We start from the raw sequence: 19168 nt of genomic DNA, 5'->3' as shown, positions 1-19168 counted from the left end.
AATGGTTGAGGCAAAACCTCAGATGTTTGGGAATAAGGACAAGTGACTAAAAGGGGCATCTGGTGCTGCTTGTTGCAGCCCGACACCATGTTTCTGAAAAGTCCCAGGTACTCTGATTTTAGGAGTGGAATGATGCTATGTAGCAATGACTTGCTTAGATGAGATGCAGCTAATTGCTGGTTTAACCTGGGTCTGTACAGAAGGATTTTTTAAAGAGACAAGTCTCATAATCTAACTATCTCTATATGAACTCTTTTAGTGAGGACTGACTACTCACAATTTTTTAAAAGGATACTTATCAAAAAGGAATTAAAAACAGTTGCAGCCAAAAACTTCATTTTAACTGCCTGGCTTGCTGATGACAGTCTTTTCATTAATGTGCAAACTCCTTGAAGACACTTTGGGAAAGGAACCTGATTTTCTTCAATTGATAAACATTAAGGAATTTTGTAACAGGTAATTTTATAATCATTTTATATTTCAACAAGAAATGAAATCCATTTCCAGGCCTTACTTTTAAATTTGAATTTGCTTTGCAAAGTTGCACACAAGAATATACTGCTGTTGATTTTAAATTATTATTCCTTCATTTTTGGGGTCAGGTTCTTATATTTAGCATATTCATCTTATACGGTCTTTTTGTTCTCTTTTTCACATGCTTTTTGTATTAATACACTTAACAACAACAATTAGCTGGTATACTGGAGTGCAAGCCATTACAGAAGAAGACAAGGAACTTTCTCTTTTGCTTTTTTCCCTTTCCCACTCCAACCCCCAAATTGTTGATAACTCTAGCCATGACCCCTTGTGCTTACAGAGCTTCTACTGTTTTTGTACAATGAGACACTAACAGCAATTGACCTGCACCAGAGAGTATTTATCTCAAGATCATTAACCGCTCTACTAATTAAGGGAAGAATCTGTAATTGTATAATAAATTAAAAGAGCTTAACTCAAAATGTTCCACAGAAAACACTGCCCAGCTTTAACTCTGCCATTGGCATCAGATGAAGTTGCTCTTCATCTCACTTAGGTATTTACAGATGTTCACAGAATCCTCAGAAAAGTGCATCTAATACACAGAAAAGTGCCATCTTTCCAGATAAAGTCAAACATGGAAGACTAAACCTCTGAGATGTCTATAATTGCAACAGTTTAATCAAGGTTTGTTAATGCAGAACAAAAAAAAACAAAAAACCCACCAACCAAAAGCCACAGCAGTAATTTTAATGTGATTTCTTAGAAAAAAAAAAGAAATAAAGCCATGCATTTGGGATCCTATCAGCAGATGTTCTGATAGGAACGGGCTTGATGCACTCGTGCTGCTGATGGTCCAGACAGGCTGTACAGGCTGGGGAAAGGGACTGGCACTTCTGGGCTGTGACTCCTCTCCTCCACCATGGGCATCTGAAAGATACCAGCTGGACCATGCCCGAGGAGAGGTGTTTCTCTCCATTGAGTGCCACCCCAGGCTGCCAGGGCTACTCCCTCTCTCTAGGTGCTGGGAAACTGCAGCCAGGGAAGGGGAACTATGGCCCCAGTGTCTGTCAGGATGGTCCCTCATTTCAGATGTGATGAACAGGAAGATGGACACCTCAAAGACATTCTGTTCCCACAAGTTTCATGACAATAAGTAGCTGGGTAAAGAAAAGAGACCCTACTTATTTTTTAGCTCAGTTTCCTTTAAATCTTTCTTTTCTGCCTACCTTCCAACTTTCTTTCAATCCTTCTGGCCCAGGAGATGAGCCGTATTTCTTGCCAGAGACATGCAACTTAGCTGCTATAGTATCAAAAATACCAGACTTCATGAAAGCTTTAGCTAAGCAAGGGAGAGAGGGATCCACTTGTCCCCTCCTCCTGCTGGAAAGGCTGGCTCCATGCACCAGCCTTGCAAGGCACAACCCCTGGGAAACTGGGTTTCATTAGTTTTGCAGCTCACTGAACAACTTGTTCGTTCTTTCTGTCATCTGAATAACACCTGCTCAATCCCAAATGGATTATTAGTGTTAATTATTATTCAGTCATCAACATCCGCTGTGTTGTAGGGGATTTTAATTTATGACAATGAGAAAGGCAAACAAACATATTCTAATAGGGAGAACTTGGTTTAAAGTAAACCATTCACATTCAGGTGACATCTAGCACTGTGCTGTCTGTTCATTCACACAGGCAAGGCAGAAGCTAAAATGGCATTTCATTGGAGACAAAACCATCACAGCCTTTGCTCGAAATAAAACTAATCAAAGTTCAAGCAGATGTTGCCTGAGGCAGCAGCTAGCTGCTTGCTGCAGATGCAGTTGTGGCCACTTAAAATGTTTGTCCTCGCTGCTGCCACTCTGTAGTCAAATGTTAGCTGCAAGGACACCTGGCTCCCTGTGAGGCCAGGCTGGGCACGCTGCCTTTCAGCTCCTGCCACGAGTCACCCGTAGCTAAAGGCAAGAGGCAGAAAGGCACCAGGGAGCAACCTGCGCAGCTCCTCCTTGCGGGCTGGCAGTGGGGCACCTGGCCAGGCTACTTCTACAGGCAATGAGCCTGTTGAGGTGTTTAAACTGCTGTGAAATGGTCAACTAGGAAGCCGAGGAAATGTTCACGGTGAGAACCATGTGTACCTGCGTTTCGTCCCTCACTCGTCTAGTGCTGCAGGCACCTTGTCTTTTAAATAATGAATTATCTTGCTGCAGGCTGACATGTTAATTATTTTAAAGTGTGAAGTACAGAGTACTCTCATAATTTTCATGATAGTTTATGAAAATCACCCAAGTGTGTGGAGAACTGGTACTCTTCGCAGGAGTATCACTATGGAGTGTGAGCATTAGCAACCCGAGCTGCAATGTCCTGGTGTTATTTCCCTGCTCCACATCAAGCTTCATTTTGAGCTTTGCCAGGAGCATTGCTGTGACTTTGCTGACAATTGAAAAGAAGGCTGCCAGAGGGCTGCCTGTGTAGGCAGACTTGATCAGCCCTCTTCCTTTCACCAAGATTTAGCTGGCCCAAAGAGACTTAACCAGTGACCGGATGGTGCTCCAATTTGGCGGAAAAGAAATGGAGCTGGTGTGCCAGTAAGAGCATTTTACAGGGAAGAAACAGGTCAGCGAATGTCTTGGTAAACGACTGGAAAGCTTCTTTTCACAAAGAGCTTTGATGAGGAAGAAAGGGGGGTAGAAAAAAGTCAAACAATTCACATACAGGTTTATAATACATAAACTAATTGATGTTTGAAAGTGCATTAATGAATAACGGAGAGAAGTATCTGTAAAAGAAAATGAATGCTCAGAGCACATAATTGATATGCTGTTTCTTTGCTGCACGCTTGTATGGAGTCGTGAAAAGAATATTAAACATAGAAGATAAATGAGAATTTGTTATTTTAAAGCCAGGATCCTCAGGACTTTATATGTTTTATATGCTACAGGAAGAAACTCTGGGATCTTGTGAGGGAATACAGGGTGCCAGTGGTAGAAGCAGTCTAGGTCCAGGAATACTCTGCCATTCCTAAAATCAGAGAATGATGGGGTATACCATCACAGCAGCAGCACAGGAGAAAAACAATGTGTGGAGAACATGGTACTCAAATTTGCTTCAATATCCTTTGCAAATGAAATACTGAGGTGACTTTTTGGGCAATCAACCACTTTTGAGATATGGATTAATAGACTGAAGGAATTTGAACTTTATCTCCATCCTCACCATTACTGGCACACTCACAAAATGGGTGTTGTTGAACTTGTGTATCCTTTACTGCTTGTTAGTTCTGCATCAGCACAGCCAAATAGGTGTTTTTAGGAGGACTGTGTGTCTTTTTTAGTTTTAATTCTCATTGTAGTTTTGATCTTGATGGGACCTGGTTCTGTAAAAGCAAAGCTGAAAACTCTTTTTTCATCTGTTTTTTGTCCTCCTGTGAAATAGATGTACGTGTGCACCTGAATCTACATGCACCTGGGCTTCTGAACACCTGCACGCAGTTATATGTTTAAACACGCAAGTGTACAACTCAGATCACTTTCCCACAATATTTTATGTGTTTGAGAGCTGGTGGATTTGGGGATTTTAGTTCCTAGAGAGGTAACCTAAAAGCCCCAAAATGAGAAAATATCAGGAGATAAGCAAGTGACCTATTCCACTTCCAAATCCCCAACTAACCTGTGCCAGAGGTGCAGGCTGATTTTGCAGAGTTGCTTGAGGCAGCAACTGCTGTGGGAGAAGCTCACATGGAGGCTGAGAAGGCAAAGAAACCTAGATTAAAAACAAAACAAACCAAAACTTTATTTATAAGTTTGGCTCCTTTAAATTTTAGGTTTCTTCTAATGCCATGGCTTTTGTGTAAGTAATTTTTAATTGCTAAGCTGCATATGTGGCACATGCTGTATACCCTCTGCCTGTTTCTATCATTCCTTGGGAAGTTACCTGAAGAGCAGTAGGTTGACTGAGTCTATGCAGAGATAGATCCTGCTGAGCGCTTGGTGTTCTTGGCAAGGGAGTGTTAGACTCTGCAATCAGCTTTGTTGGTGTAGCTGCAAGAAAAGTACTGGTGAGTTCTCACACGCTGGAAATCAACCCTCTTTGAAGTGGTTATGACAAGACCTAGGTAGAAATTATTACAGCCTCACTAAATTTCAGTGGGAGTCAAGGCTGTTCTTGTTGACTTAAATGGCAGTAAAATTAAACTGATAAGGAGGGTCTCGGCAAAGATAAAAGTAAATGAGACAGATTATGATTTTGTGCTCCAACGAACAGAGCAAAAGGACCCAGGAACTGTTCTAAAACAGCTGGAACTCCCTTTATATGGGCCAAATAACTGCAAATTTAGGTTAGCTCATTGGCGTTTCTTTCAGACCAGGGAGCAGAAAGAGTATACCCAAGTCAACACTGAAGCATCCTGAATCTTGGCCAGAAAAGAATCACCCACAGGCCATTATTACTCATGTAAGTCTAGAGAGGTCTCATATTGTTCATACTGATGCCCTGAAGACAGAAGTCCTCATTTTTGTAACAGACTGAAGCAGCAGGTCTCACTGCTAATCCCACTACTCATTTCCCAGAACTTAGGTGGCTGCACTACAACCTTCCCTCTTGTATGTTACCATTTCAGATTATGCACTTCATTGTCAGTGCACATCATTGATAACTCATAAATAACTGTTAAATTATCAGCAGTGGTATAGAGGCACACATTCTGTAACTTGGCTAAATTAAAAATAATGCAGTAACCTAGGAATGCCACTCACATGCTGGGTCTGACTTGGGTGTGTGGGAAGATTTTGGTGAGCTTCTAGATGATACTGAGGGTGTCCGACTGGCGCTGAGGACTGAGGCACCAACATCAAGTACATTAAAGTGCTGTTCAGGATCCAAGCTGGCACCATTGTCCTAAAACAAACCAGAAAAAGGGAATAGCTATTGCATCTGTCAAGGTTAAAGCATTTTGAAATACATTTAGTAATGGTTGCACACCAGTTCTTTGGCAGCCCTAAAATGACTTGAGCAGAACTAATCCCAGGTAGACCAGCAGAAGACCTGGACACAGGCCTCAATGTCCCTTCCAAATAGCATCTAAGTAATGCATTTTACAAACAACTGTCACTGAGTCAGAAATAAATAGCAAGCTATGCCATACTCATTTTGTGCCTTCAGATGTTTTTCTGAATCTTTCGTGTTCAGTTGGATGTGACAGCAACTGCAACCTCTGTGAGACACTCAGCCATGCACTGAGGAGGAGCTTTGCTGTGTTCCCTCATCAGATCACTGAGATATAGCCAAGAGGGCTGATTGCCAGAACTTGTCCAAATTCATCTTTAAACTGTAGTGTTTTGCCAAAGAAAAGTGGAGATATCTCACACTGCCCCTGCCCACGTTCTACTTTATTTCTGGCTGTTACTGATCTCCAGGTTTATCCTTTCATACTCATAACCCAATTTGCGTTAAAATTATTCAAGTGAGCAATGAATTCTGAAGTTGAGTGAATCCACCCAGAAAGACAATGCTGGGGTCTCCGGTGACATTAACATAGGAACGAGTTGTGATTACTACATAAATTCATGAAAAAAAGCTTTTCTCGTTGTACCTTAAGTGCTGAGGACACAACCTCTGAGGACACTTCTTCCAAGCCCATCTCCTGTCTCCTCTCCACCCGAACATCTGCATAACTGAATGGAAAATATAATTCTATGTATCAACATGGAATTCTTACGTTTCATTAAATGTGCTTTAAGAAAGTAGAGGAACATTAAATTACTGTACCGTTTTACAGGTTAAATGAACAGCTGAAAAATCATTTATGCTACTGAATAACATTTGAGAAACTGTTTTAATTTTCAGGTTTTGGTCTATTCCTATCTTCTTGAAGTCAAGAAGCATATTAAGGAAGAATATATAAAGGTCAAGTTCACATCCTACAACTTCTTTATGACTTCACTGGAAAGCTTCCACACAGCTCTTTAAAAACAACATAAGGATTAGAGGAAGTGAATATTTAAGGGATCTGTCTATTCTCTATTTTATATACTAAGATTTAGTCTGACAATTTTTCTATAATTAACGTATTTCCTTCAGAGAATTCAGGCTTAACTTTTTCTTATTTAAAAGACATTATGTTTTTAGGAGAATATGTTGGCAGACATGAGGATGCCCTTATCTTACGGTCCTTTATGTCCCTGCTGGTTGATATTATTTTCCATACCTTACCACCATGTGTGTGCACACAATAAACTCTGGCTTGGAGTTCCACTGGTGGTAGGTGATATAGTAATGGGTCTGGAGCCAGATCCACTGCTGTCCTTTGGTCAGAAACCGATAGCAGCACGACTTCCCCTTGCCGAACTGCATCACTGTCAGCAGAAAACACATGCAGCTTGTAACACAATTTCCCATGTGAAAATGACATGAAATGTGCATAAAAGTCACAAAAATATCTGTGTCTCCCCGTCAATTCCCAAGGCAGACAGGAGTCTAAGCACCAATTTTGAGTAAGTGCTCCCTCAGCCTTATGATAGAGCAAAAATCACAAAGATGAGCAGGTATCTTCTTCTGACACTTTAAATGGTACATTCCTACACAGTACTATTAACCTTAAGTTTGGACACTAATGCATTAGTGTCTGCTACAATTTAAACAGAGACCTTGCCCTGCTTTATGTACTGATCACATACTGCTTAATTAGGCATCTGGGATTAATTTCTAAGAGTGATCATCTTAAGTTCTAAAGCAGAAAATACAGGATAAAAATGCTTGTAAAGATGAGTATTGTGTGCTGATGGACTCAGAATGAAGTGAGCATAAGAGATAACACTGTGCAAAGACAACAAAAGGAACTGAAAGGAAGTTTTTAGACCAACAAGAATTCAAACTACAGTAAATAGGGATGTATTGAAGATTTGAAAGATTCACAAAAAAAAATCACCTCTGCGTTTTTTCCCTGGTGATTTCAAGGGGTTCCCAAGCACCCCCATTTTTAGCCTTTCTATATTTTCAATGTCAACATATAAAAACTACTGTTGACAGCATACTTCCAGAACAGGCAGAAGTGGTAAGCTGAGATGCTACAGCCAGTTCTGTAAGCAAATATTTGAAAAGCATTGCCTCATTTTCTTTACTTAAAGAGTTTTCCAATTAAACTTTAACAGACACTATTTAAATAATCACAGGTAATCCCAAATACACAGTGGGGAAATAATCTACAAGAATTTCTTGAACTATTCCTGCATAGTCTTCACTAACGGGGATCTAATCTAGCACATTTTATCCATTCAGTTAGTCTTGTTGACTACTTTTGGGGATACAGAAGGTAAAACTGTATTTCCCAAAGCTTGGTAAGTTTGTCCCAGATGCCAATCAGCTGCAGGGCCTCCAACCTGCTACAACTCTTCTAAGGTACACAGGCTGAGGCAAGAGTCAAACTTCCCCTTCCAAGTTTAACTGCAACAACATTCCACTGAAAAGAGGTGTCCCAGTGACTTCCCAGGAACCTGGGCCATGAGATACTTACAGTGTTCATGGCACCTTGCTAGCAGCTCCAGGTCATCTATGTGGTAATAGTCATAGCCAGAAGTACCCAGCACTTCAAAAGGCAAGTATCCTATAATTGGCGGTGCTCTGTGGTTAGGCACAACATAAGAGAGTTCATAAACCATAAAACAAGCAGTTCTGCATGTTGACATGGATATGCAAAAAGCCCAGATCTGCTTTCACTCCTCGGTGTACAGTTGTTCATCCTAGGGGACTGGATCCTGACTTTCCCCCACCTTGTGCCTGGGATGCCCAGCTGAGCAGAGCAGTACTGGCAGCACCATCCAACCAGGACAAGGCTATGACAACCCCTTTTTTCCAGGGAAAACGTGGCTATGGAAAACAATTCAGCTTCTCAGGGACCCTCACACAGGAACCTGTGGTGAGGAGCCATTCCCTGGCTGTTCCTTGGTCAGGGGCTCTGTGGCAGCTCCTGCAGTCCTTGCAGGGGAAAATGCATAGCGAGGTGAAAGGAAACCATCATTTGCTGGGACTAGGGGGATAGGAGGGGAAATTGTCTGTGCTGCTTCCCTCTGGGTGCCTGGAGAGCTCATCTGTGGTGTGTTGAAGCACTTGCTTTGTACCTTTGCCAGCACAGATGCCTCAGGCCAGCACAGACTTTCACTCCATAACTCGGTGGGAATTGCACACACACAATCAATGACTGGATTTGGAAAGAAGGATTTCTGCAGCTGTATAATAATTAGATAATTTTGCAATGTGACCGACTTTGGTCTGTTGATAATTTTAAAGGAAAGAAGAACAAGCTAATCAGAAATTTGGCCTGACAAATGGAGTACTTTTGTTTTAAAAGCCCATTAAAAATAAATGCAAAAATAAATGTAAAACAGTAAACTTTTGTAGGAATTTCAGTGCAGCCCTCCTGTTCAGGAGATTTAGATCTGAAATGGAACACTTTTTGAGATAATTGTACTTACGAAATAGCAGTACACAAGCACCAAACACAACCAGCTTTTCTTGTCACCAACCTGTGATCCAGGAATAAAAATTTCCACTCCAGACTGTGTCTTGATGTGAATTCCTCTAGATGTTCTTCCACAATGCACATCTCCTGTCCAATGGAGAAAAGTGACTTACTGAGAGTTGCAGCTTCACCCCTCTGTTTCATCTAGCTTTTGTTAGCTATAAATACATGGTGCATAAAAGGAGAAAACAGAGGATTCACCTATTTTCTGGCAATTCCAGAGAGGGATCTATTGTATTTAGCAATGCCAACATTTTTGCAGGAGCTGGGGAGAAGAACTGGTGATGCGCATGAACTTAAGAGCTGAGACACTGCCTCAGGGTGCCAAAACTTTTATGGCTTTGAAGCAGTGCCTGCGGTGTAATGGCTGTGCTGTCCACAGCCCCAAGGAGCAATGCCCTTTTCCAGCATCCAGCCTATGCCTGATCCCACTGGGGTTTGTCATGTCTTGCTTCACTCTCCTTATGTTACTAAAGATACCCACCACGCTTGCCTGGTCCTTTTGGACATCTGCCCCCCAAGCTCTTTTTGAGAAAGGGGAATACTCTCCTCACTCAATAGCTGCAGAGGAGTAAATGCCTTTCCATGCAGCCAGCCTGCATGGGACCTGTCAGGCAGGTAAAAGGCAGCAGTTTTGCATTGTACTTCACTGCTGCAGCGAAGAAGCTGGCTCTGAAGACTCACAGCAGCCCTCAGTGCTCACAAGACTGATAACTAATGAGCGAATTACAGGAGGCAGGGTACAGGGCTGTCTGTGAGGCAGGACATCCCCAGAGGGATGAGGATCAGGAGGCAGTGATTATTTGTTGTGGAGAGGTGGGAAGCAGAGGGAAGGATGGCACCATGGTGCACACCTGTGCATGGGCCAGGGCTGGCTGCATGTCCCATGGCCAACTTGCCTCCTGCTCATGGCTCTTCTCTGCCAACCTCTCCTCTCCCACTAGAGGAGGGGCAACTGGGCTGGGTCTTGCCAGCGTCAGCGCTCCAGATTTGGTGGCATCCAGGGTTACTGTGTCCTTCATGTCTCTCCTGCAGGAAGGTCTCCATCATCGCTGATAAGGACAGCCTGTCCACTAGTTCCCAATGCTGCTATTCTCCAGCTCCCTGATGGTACATCCCCCTGTGCTGTGGGCTCAGTGACACTCTCCCATCATCTCCATTGCTGCTTCTCTCTCTGCTGTCCTTCTTGGGGAGAGAAGACTTTCAGACCACTAATGTTTTAAACACTCCTGGGACCAGAGGACAAGTTGAGGTGCACTGTCATCAAGCATTTCTTTCATACATATCAATGCTGACAAAGTTGTTTAAAGTCTCTGGCTGTGCAGAGGCAAAAGGCTTCATGAACACTTTAAATTCCTCTCTCCCCCTCTCTTTCCAGTTTAGGCCAAAATCCATGCTGATGCCAAGAACATACACTAAAATTCAAGGTGCAACATACAAACATTGCTGTGTGCAACCAAATTGCTGGTTCTGCCTTCCTTAGCCAGTCACATAAACATTTTTACCTTCTTTTTTAGAGGAGGAAGACTGGGGGTTAAGTGAGTCACCCAAAGGAGAACCAAAGAGATGAGTGTTTAGGACTTTGTGGCAGTTAAAAGCTTTTCTGGGCTCTTCAGCAGCTGCTTCCTCCCTAGTACCACGCAGCTCATTGCCATGTGCAGCCCATTTAGTTTCCCTGTTTATTTTGAGGTGTTAGCTATCCAAAGACAAGGGAATTTGCTTTTAGGTTTCCCAGAGTACCTTAACTCCAACCCTACTCTTACTATGATTACTGTGGTTAAGATTTATGGGAAGTGTCCTCACTTACCCAGAAAGGACTCTACTTGCCTGCCAGGGCCATGAATCAGTCAAGAGTGCCCTGCAAATCCCAGAGCAGTAACAGAGCCAGGCCAAGGAAGCAGTGATTTCATATTGGCCAGGTCTAAATTACATTAAAAAAATCTCTTAACCCCTGAGGATGGGGCATCTGATGCAGTAGTTCACAGCTGTTAATTAGGGAACAGCAGTGTCAGGCACAAGGTTGGATTGTCTATCCTTATAACCACAATCATGTATCTTACTACCAGGATTTGGGAGGAGGGAAACTAGCAGCAGTCAACTAAAGACACTGAGGGCACAAATTAAAGTGTTGGTGGCCACCTGTATATTGTCCCACTGCAGGAAAAGAAAGCAGCAAGGAAGAACCCAATTTCAAAGTGACTTTGTAATTCCTAATGCAAGGAGGGTTTCCATTTACCATGTGATAGGGGCAGAAGTGACACTGCTTCCACAGATCCTGGCTTGCACTGATAATCCGCTTCACTGGATTTTTATGCATGAAATGTGATATCTGTAATCCATTCAATTAGCAAAACTAAGAACCTTCCATGTCACCTCATCTGAAAGTGTTACGAGAAGTTCTGAAATGAATGGGACCGAGGGCGCGGACTTACCTTTAAAAACTGAGGCGTTGCCAAACGAACAGTCGCAACGAAGCAGATCTGCTTTCCCAGGGACGTTCTGTAAGCCCTCGGGACAGCCTCGTCAAAGCCATTGCAAGTGGAGTTAGGCACTAGGTAGGGGAAAAAATGGGACCAGGAATCATGCCTCATATAAGATTTTCTCTCCCTGAATATTTTGCACGCTTGAAGCCTACTAATACTATTTTTATTCAGAGAAGTGTTCTAAAAGCTTTTAAAGCTGATATGCATATATTTAAATCCAAGTCAGTCATGTTAGTCAGAAAGACATCAGAGCTTAACTTCAAGTATGAATTTTACAGGTTAATCCTGATAAAAATAAGGCCAAACCTTATTACAGAGCACAAAGTAGTTTTCTGGAAAGAAACCCCATGCATCCAATTGCTCTTTTTCACCACTCACAAGAAAAAAATATATGCTGCAGCATGCCTAGCACCATAACTTCCACAAGGCAGTGAAAAAATGTGCTGGCAAGGGAGGTAGCTGAAGAGAGTTCATCAAGTCATCAGTGGCAAAACACTAGGGCCCACAGCCAGCAAGGCTTCATCGAGCTAGTAAGAGGCTGCTTGTGATTCTTGGCTGCTGAAGAGTGCCTTCCCCTCCTGCATCTAAGAAGAACTGTCCCCAGTGTGCTCAAGTTCTACTTGTTTTAAAGAAGACGAAAAGGGACCCTGTGCATGGCTTCCAGAGATGGGCACATTTGGCAAGTCTGCAGGTGGCCTGCTGTCTCCTGAGACAATGGGTGGAAGGAAAAGGTGGAAGTGATGTGGCTACACACTTTGTGTATGTTTTTTTATTTGTGTATTTCATGATTGCATGGCTCTTGTGTTGCTTGAGAGCCCACTAGCACCTCCTGCCACAGACATGTGCTGCCAAAAGAACGTGTTGCCTTAAGCCAGCCCACAGTCCCATATTAGAATGACATAAAGCAAATTATTCCTCCAAGTTCAAGCTGTTTAGAGATGGTAATCCCACTCCCACAGCTGTGAAAGAAAACTGTGTGCCAAGCTGCAATGGGAAATGGCTCTTGCCCTGCTCAGCCAACTATCTCCCATGGGGGCAGAGAAGGTCCTATCTAGCAACCAGAGTTCACCAATGTAAGTTAATCTAATGCTAATAGAAATTAATGCTAATATGAAATTATCTTTCCTTACTATCAGGCCCCTTTATCCAACTTCTTGAAGTTTCCTACAGTTTGTCTCTTCTGCACAGGACAAAGCATTACTGTGAAACTGAAGAGTTTTGTAGCTATCTGGGGAGGATATAAATAGCAACTTTTATCCTGGGGAGCTTCTGCACTGGGCTTTAGTTCACTAGCATAAACTGTAGAGATGGAAGAAGTCTCAATTTATCACATTTGTTTTTGGAACCCAGTTCAACCTATTAAAAGCCTTGGAATATTGATACATTACTGGTAACAAGGATAACAGGGTAGGAGATAGAAAAAACAGTACTCTAAGGCAAATTCACACCTATGATTAACTGATTTAGGCCACTGTGTGCACAACATATAGTGCACCAAAAAGGGAAAGAAAGATTCCTTATCTGAGAAGACAGCACAGATGTGAACATCCACAGAGATTATAGCCCTCTCTTGTAGTTGAGTCTGGAGGGCATGGCTGACTGGATATTGAGATAAAAAACATGGGCAAAATTCTCCTCTTTTCACCAGCAAAGCACACTTGCTCTGGGGACTTCCTAGGAATATGTATTCCCATTTTGATCCTGGGGTTATGTGTATATATGTGGATTTCTATGGGATTATTAATACAAGAGGTGGATAAAAGGAAGAGTTAGGAGCTGCAGGAAACAGGAGAAGCCTGAGTAAAGAGCTATTGGTCCATCTCTGATATTATCATTTTGTGCAAGTCTGTTCATTTCTGTAGTCAGTCCTCTTTAATAATAAATGGGAATGCTATAAACCCACACTATGGGCATTGTAAAAAGTTACTTCCGAGCTTACTATGTAGGATGTTGTCACATCAAGGGGGCTGTTTCTCTCTGTAACAGCCAAGTTCAGTACCAAATGCTTGCAGGCTGGGCTCTTAAATATGAAAATAAGATAAGCACATTCAGCCTCTGAAGCACAGGTATGATAAGTTAAACTAGTTAGCAAACCATGGGCTTGCAAATGACACCAGCTGTAGGAGAAAGCGGAGACTGAGTGGAAACTAAGTCACCAAAGAGAGTAGATAATTTTTAATGTCAGCTGTTGGATGTAAACAGCCAGGAGCCTGAGACAAGCAGAATACATCCTTGACTGTGGCATTTAAAAAACAGGATTATATTTCCAACAGGTAAATGCAGCACTAAAAGGGTAATAATTATTGTGTAGGACAGCTAGGTAGTGAATTTGGGATTTCATCACAACTTTTGAGAACGGTGAACTTAAGCAGCAGTGAATTAATAAGCCCAAGGAGATGAGACAGAGCTGGCCTGGTTGGAAGTCATCCTGTGTTTGAACAGCTCCTGTGCCATCTCCATACTCAGCTGCCTTTGACAAAGCCCAGAGCATTAAAAGCCTCAATGATGCAGGCAGGTAGCCACCACCTTGCAAAGTACATCTCCATCTGAAAATGACAACTACAATAACCGAAAGAAAAAAACCCATTCATGTTTGCTTCTGATTATTTTTTTTTGTATCTGTTCTTTCCTCAGCTCTATCTGCACAGCCTGTTTTGCTCTGCTTTTGCAGCTGGTCAGCAAATTTCAACTTTTTTTTGTTGCTAAGTTTTGAAGTGTAGTTAAAAAAAGAGATAATTGCAATAATTAAAAAATTATAATCCTAATAATAATAAAATATTAGTAACGAATATTATAATAACAATAATATATTGATAACTAACAATAATAAAATAATATCATAATAAAAATATAAACCTTTTAAGCATGCCTTCTGAAAAATCATACTTTATAATTCTCCAAGTCTCTTTAAAAGAAACACAACATCTTGAGGTAGCAAAGTTCAGTAGCGAACTTTCTGAGAGCACCACAGAAATAGAGCGGAGTGAAAAATACAGGATCAAGCCTGAGACTATGATGATATTAACATTTTTAAGTCCAATACAGGGCTTGGAGTGCTTCCGTCAGAAGATGCCTGATGAAGCTGTTAAACTGGCTCTAAACAGGTTGGCTTGGGTAAATGAGGGCATATGTGTTTCACAATTAAATGATCTGGAGAAAATATCTTGAGTAGGGAATTAGTAGGTAGTGTGACAAAGCTAAATACATTATCAAAAAGGTGAAACAGTTGTCTCATATATATCAGTTAGCTGATGCTCCTTAGCATGAATTTTAATAGTTTTTGCCGTTACCTATCACACCTGCTGCTCCTAGAGCTACCACAGAATCTTTCATAGAAGTATTAAATATCCACAAATATCTCGTAAGATAGAAAGAAGCTGATATGCCTATATAATTTGTTTTTAATTGTTGCTGTTTTGTTTTTAAAGACCAGGACACTGAGGACAGAATGTTAAAAATAAATAATATATACAAGGAACCAAAACCCTTAACTAGCACAGACAAAAAGATTTTTATCCTTAGGGATACAAATCATGCCACCTGAAATGAATGAAAACATGTTTAGAAAACCCCACATGCCACTTTATTCAGTTAATAATGGTGCAGCAGTCAGTTGCTTGGTCATCTTATTTTAACATAGAATGTGTAAAACATAATTATTCCTAAGATAGCAAGCCTCCCATTTATGCCATTTGAAAGAAGAAATCCCTCCTTCCTATTTTGTCAGTAGATGTTAATCTTTAAAGAACCAGTTTTAGTGACTATCAAACAAACTCAACAGCGATTTCAAAAAATACAAGCCAAACAGACCAGAAATCAAGATTGTTTCATAGAAATAAATTCAGACCACATATAAACAGAATATCCATCAATTAATATATATAATGAAGAAATCTAAAGTGCTGGTGGCAAGCCAGATTGCCCACAGTAGCTTTGGATGAATAACAGTGACAGTGTCCATACATCACCTGTCTACTTTGATCTCCTCTCTCCACTTTCCTCCTCCTGTTTCTCCCCTTGCCATCGTGTGTTGATATGAATCCCAAGTAAATTCTTTAGGACAGGAATGGTGTCTTTTTCTTAAATACTCATAGAGACTCCAGCATGAGTGCTGCATATTGTTAGTTGCAGCTTCTATGATATCATTAATAGCAAATACGCAGCTGTCAGTTCTGATCAAAACATTCATTTTAGATTGAGCTATTCTTGTTTTAGATGTTTCTGCACATACTTTGAGGGTTCAAGATCAATGTATCTCCTGTATAAATCTGTTTATTTCTTTTAAAAAGGAATTCAGATTGAATTAATTGTTCTGGGAATTACAAGATTTCTTTTCTCCTCAGCATAATAATTATCATGATGTTTATTCTTATATCTGAGAAATATATCAGCTCACAGTAGAGTATCTGCTATTATTAGCATTCAGTACCAGATACTTCTTGAGTTTCCATGTAACTGGGAACAAAAATGCACAATTTTAAATTCCACTATAATATTTAATTATATTACTTATTAGGAACCTTTTTTACATAATGGTTATCTCCTCCTTCAAGAGAAAAACTTCAAGCATTTTGGACAAAAGGACAGATCCATCACTTTAAAGATGCTGGTGGTCCTTTTTTGTATTAGTGAACTCCTTGAAAGGAAGGACTCCATCTTTGTCCCTTTCAGGAATTTTGAAGCAAGTATGTCACCTCAGAAATAGGATACTAATGCCAATATTTGGATATATAATTATGAAAGATCTTTGTCTGTTTACAAACGTATAAACAATTTTCACAGGAGGGATAAATCCAGCCCGTTTTATCATTTCTTATCAGAGTAAGCTATTAAGCGGCTTTGTAAAATTTATTCTCACTAAATCTGACATCTTATACTGGAAGCTAAGCATTTCCTTGGATTTTTGGGGAGGGTTATCTTTTTTACTTGCCTTCCCCCTCAGCCCTCAGGCAAAACTGGATATGAGCCACTGCATTATTCATTGGTGATGCTGATATGACTCTCTCCCTTATCAGGTACTACTAGTCAATAGGTACAGTGATGGCACTTGGCTCCTCAGATGTTTGCATACATTCATGTCTCTTGTTAAAATGTAGGCTACAGAACCAGTACCTGAAATATATAAAAATATTGGAAAGAGTTTCTATTTGCAAATAACACAAAAGCAACCCCTATGATCTGAGAGCAAGCACAGAAGCAAGAAGGAACTCCACTGGCCCATGGGCCACCTCCTCTCTTCTCAAGGGACTACTGAATCTTCACATCAGGTTACAGTCCTGCTTTTCTCATTGAAGCTTAATTAATGATGGTTATATAATCCTCCCAAATGGAAAATCAAATCTCTTGTATTTGATTTAGCACAGCCAGTGACTCATGCAGTCACTCTGCTCAGCTCGCACTGCTGTTTCGTTGGTCGGCTGCTCTCGCTTGGGCACAGCTAATTCAAGGGGGATTCACTCGTGCAGGCAGCTCGTGTCACATCCCTGGTGTTCTGCAGCAGGGGTTACAGAGTACAGCTTCCCCAGGACTAGACCAAGTGTGGACCTTCTTGCTAACCCTGGCACTGGACTGTGCAGCTCTTCTAGCCCCCAGCTACAGCTGAGACCCGGAGCTCTGGGAACAGTGATCTTCTGAAAGACTGAAAACATGCTGTCAACTATGTGAATTTTCCTGGGCAATTTCTAGGGTCTCTACATGCATGTCTCTGGTTCTTCCAGGATCAGGGAAGATGCCAGTGACTGCTCCTCTGTGAGAGTAGCATGAGTTCGATCTAGGCTGTGTGTGCTCTGGCTCCCTGACAGCAATTCTGGTAACAAGTCACCTTGGCAGATATCAGGTATTTGTTCTAGTTCAGCATGAAAAAAATTATCTTTGGCATCTCAGTACAATGGCCTTTAAAGCCCCAGAGCTCCCATTAAAGTTAGTGAGAGCAGCTAAGCCCCTAACTGGCTTTCTAAGCCACAGTCCTTCAAATTAATCCATTCAAACCCATCCCTATATGATGTTCTCAGCCATAAGTCACAATGCGATTAAAGGAGAAGGTATGAGGGAGGAAGGAGGGGGAAAGGTGACTGGGAACCCATGAGCATGACCCCCTTCCCCCAAGCACCACCACTATATGAGCAATGAACAATAATATAATGAGCCTAAGAAGATGATAATTCAAGGGAGGTTACATAAAAGGTTATGTGGAAGTGGAATAAAGCTAGTGACATTTCTGTTAAAGAGGGCAAAAGAGGACCTACAGTTCTTAAAAACATTAGCAAAGGTTAAATGAGAAGGAAAGGTGAAAGATTTGCTAGGGCTGTTACTGCCACGACCATACATTAATGACAATGGAATAGCTAAGTATCCTGATGGGATACAGCCTGCCCAGGGATAAAAGAACTTCCCTGGCCACAGAGTCTCTGGTGTCCCTGCATCAGGAACATGCAGGCAGGGTGGACTCAGAGTATGCTCAGCAAACCATTGAAAACAAAGGTGGAATTTGGCATTGGGCGGCTAAAAAGGAACAGCAGAGATTTGTGTTTAGAGAACATTCTGTATCAGTCTCCCATGTGTAAAAACATGCTCACACTTCCACTGCTCTGAAAAGCTATAGGGAAAAACATTCTTGAATACATTCATAAGGAATGTCTCCTGCTAATTAATCTTAATTTGCAATTTCCTTCATTCTCCCCCAACTAACTCTTTTCTTATCTTTAGCTTAGCCTCCTTCCTTCACAAACACCTCCAAAAAGCAGGATTTGGGGCCAGCTGATCCTGTGCACATAGGATGAGTGCTGCCCTGAGTGATATGTCTCTCTCCTGCCACCCTTCCCACCGTCTTTCTCACCCACTTGGTTCACAGCAGGAGGAGGGATGACTGGAGAATGGGTATTTATTTAACAGGAGGAAGAAGAGGGCAATCTCTGTCAGGTCCAGCAGGTGACACCCCTGAGGTGCATGGGCTGGGTGAGATAGTGCCTGATAGTGGGGCATCCTGGGGTGTGTGTGGGCCAAGCAGGGGTAAGAACCCAGCCCACCAGTGCACTCACCAGATGCTCAAAGGTGCCTGTACCACAGGTTCCTGTGCCAAAGCCCCTGTATCAAAAGAGGTGCTTGCCTCCAGCCCTGGGGCTGGAAAGCTGCCCAATGCACAGCTGCGTTCATACGGTGCTCACTTGAGCTGACGTCTTCCATGTCTTGCTCAGGTGCATCTGGCTGATGCAAGGAGCCCAGTGGATCCATTGACAACTGCCTCGGAGGTTTGCACCCTCCTCTGGCTGCTCACTCTGTCCTTGGCTCAGGGTTATCAGCTCCCAAGCAAAGAGAGTTCGCTGCTGCTACATCACGAGTCTGGTGCCCTTGCTTCCACCTTTGCTGAGAGGTGGTTTTGTGGCTGGATTAGGAGCTAAGAGGGGGACAACACAGAGGCAGCCACAGGGGCAACTCCCAGTCTAGGGGGAGCAGTGCTGCGGACACACTGGTGAAGCAAGTATTTTCATCAGGCTCTGCACTGAACTGGCAAAACTAAAGTCAGATGGCAAGGGAGCCAGGAGGCACCATCTCACAGAGCCAGGGTGAGGGCTGTCCCCTCCCTGTCAGCTGGAGAGTCAGGCTGCAGCAGAGATGGAAAGGAAGCGGAAGAGACAAAAAAAATGGAAATTTTAGAAAAAGTGGCACAAAGGGGAAAAAAAGAATTTGAGGCAGAAAGCAC

At 42.1% G+C, this 19168-nt stretch overlaps 1 protein-coding gene across 9 annotated transcripts in view; it reads right to left on the bottom strand.

Moving 5' to 3' along the window:
* NPAS2 (neuronal PAS domain protein 2) overlaps positions 1-19168 on the bottom strand; it is a 104698-nt gene that overhangs the window by 15069 nt on the left and 70461 nt on the right. For 6 of the 9 annotated variants that reach the window (XM_064646277.1, XM_064646278.1, XM_064646280.1 and 3 more), the window contains 8 exons: positions 11419-11537; positions 8991-9073; positions 7982-8088; positions 6677-6824; positions 6062-6143; positions 5226-5367; positions 4405-4511; positions 4141-4233 (listed from right to left, as the gene is read on the bottom strand). In XM_064646277.1, coding sequence (XP_064502347.1) covers positions 4141-4233; positions 4405-4511; positions 5226-5367; positions 6062-6143; positions 6677-6824; positions 7982-8088; positions 8991-9073; positions 11419-11537 — 881 coding nt within the window. The remainder of the gene's footprint in view (positions 1-4140; positions 4234-4404; positions 4512-5225; positions 5368-6061; positions 6144-6676; positions 6825-7981; positions 8089-8990; positions 9074-11418; positions 11538-19168) is intronic. The other 3 variants (XM_064646279.1, XM_064646282.1, XM_064646283.1) reach the window with 2 other exon arrangements.

Source organism: Pseudopipra pipra, chromosome 2 (assembly GCF_036250125.1).
Source record: "Pseudopipra pipra isolate bDixPip1 chromosome 2, bDixPip1.hap1, whole genome shotgun sequence".
Lineage (NCBI taxonomy): Eukaryota > Metazoa > Chordata > Aves > Passeriformes > Pipridae > Pseudopipra > Pseudopipra pipra.
Note: the sequence above shows the minus strand (reverse complement) of the source record. Positions and strands in the feature narration are given on the sequence as shown.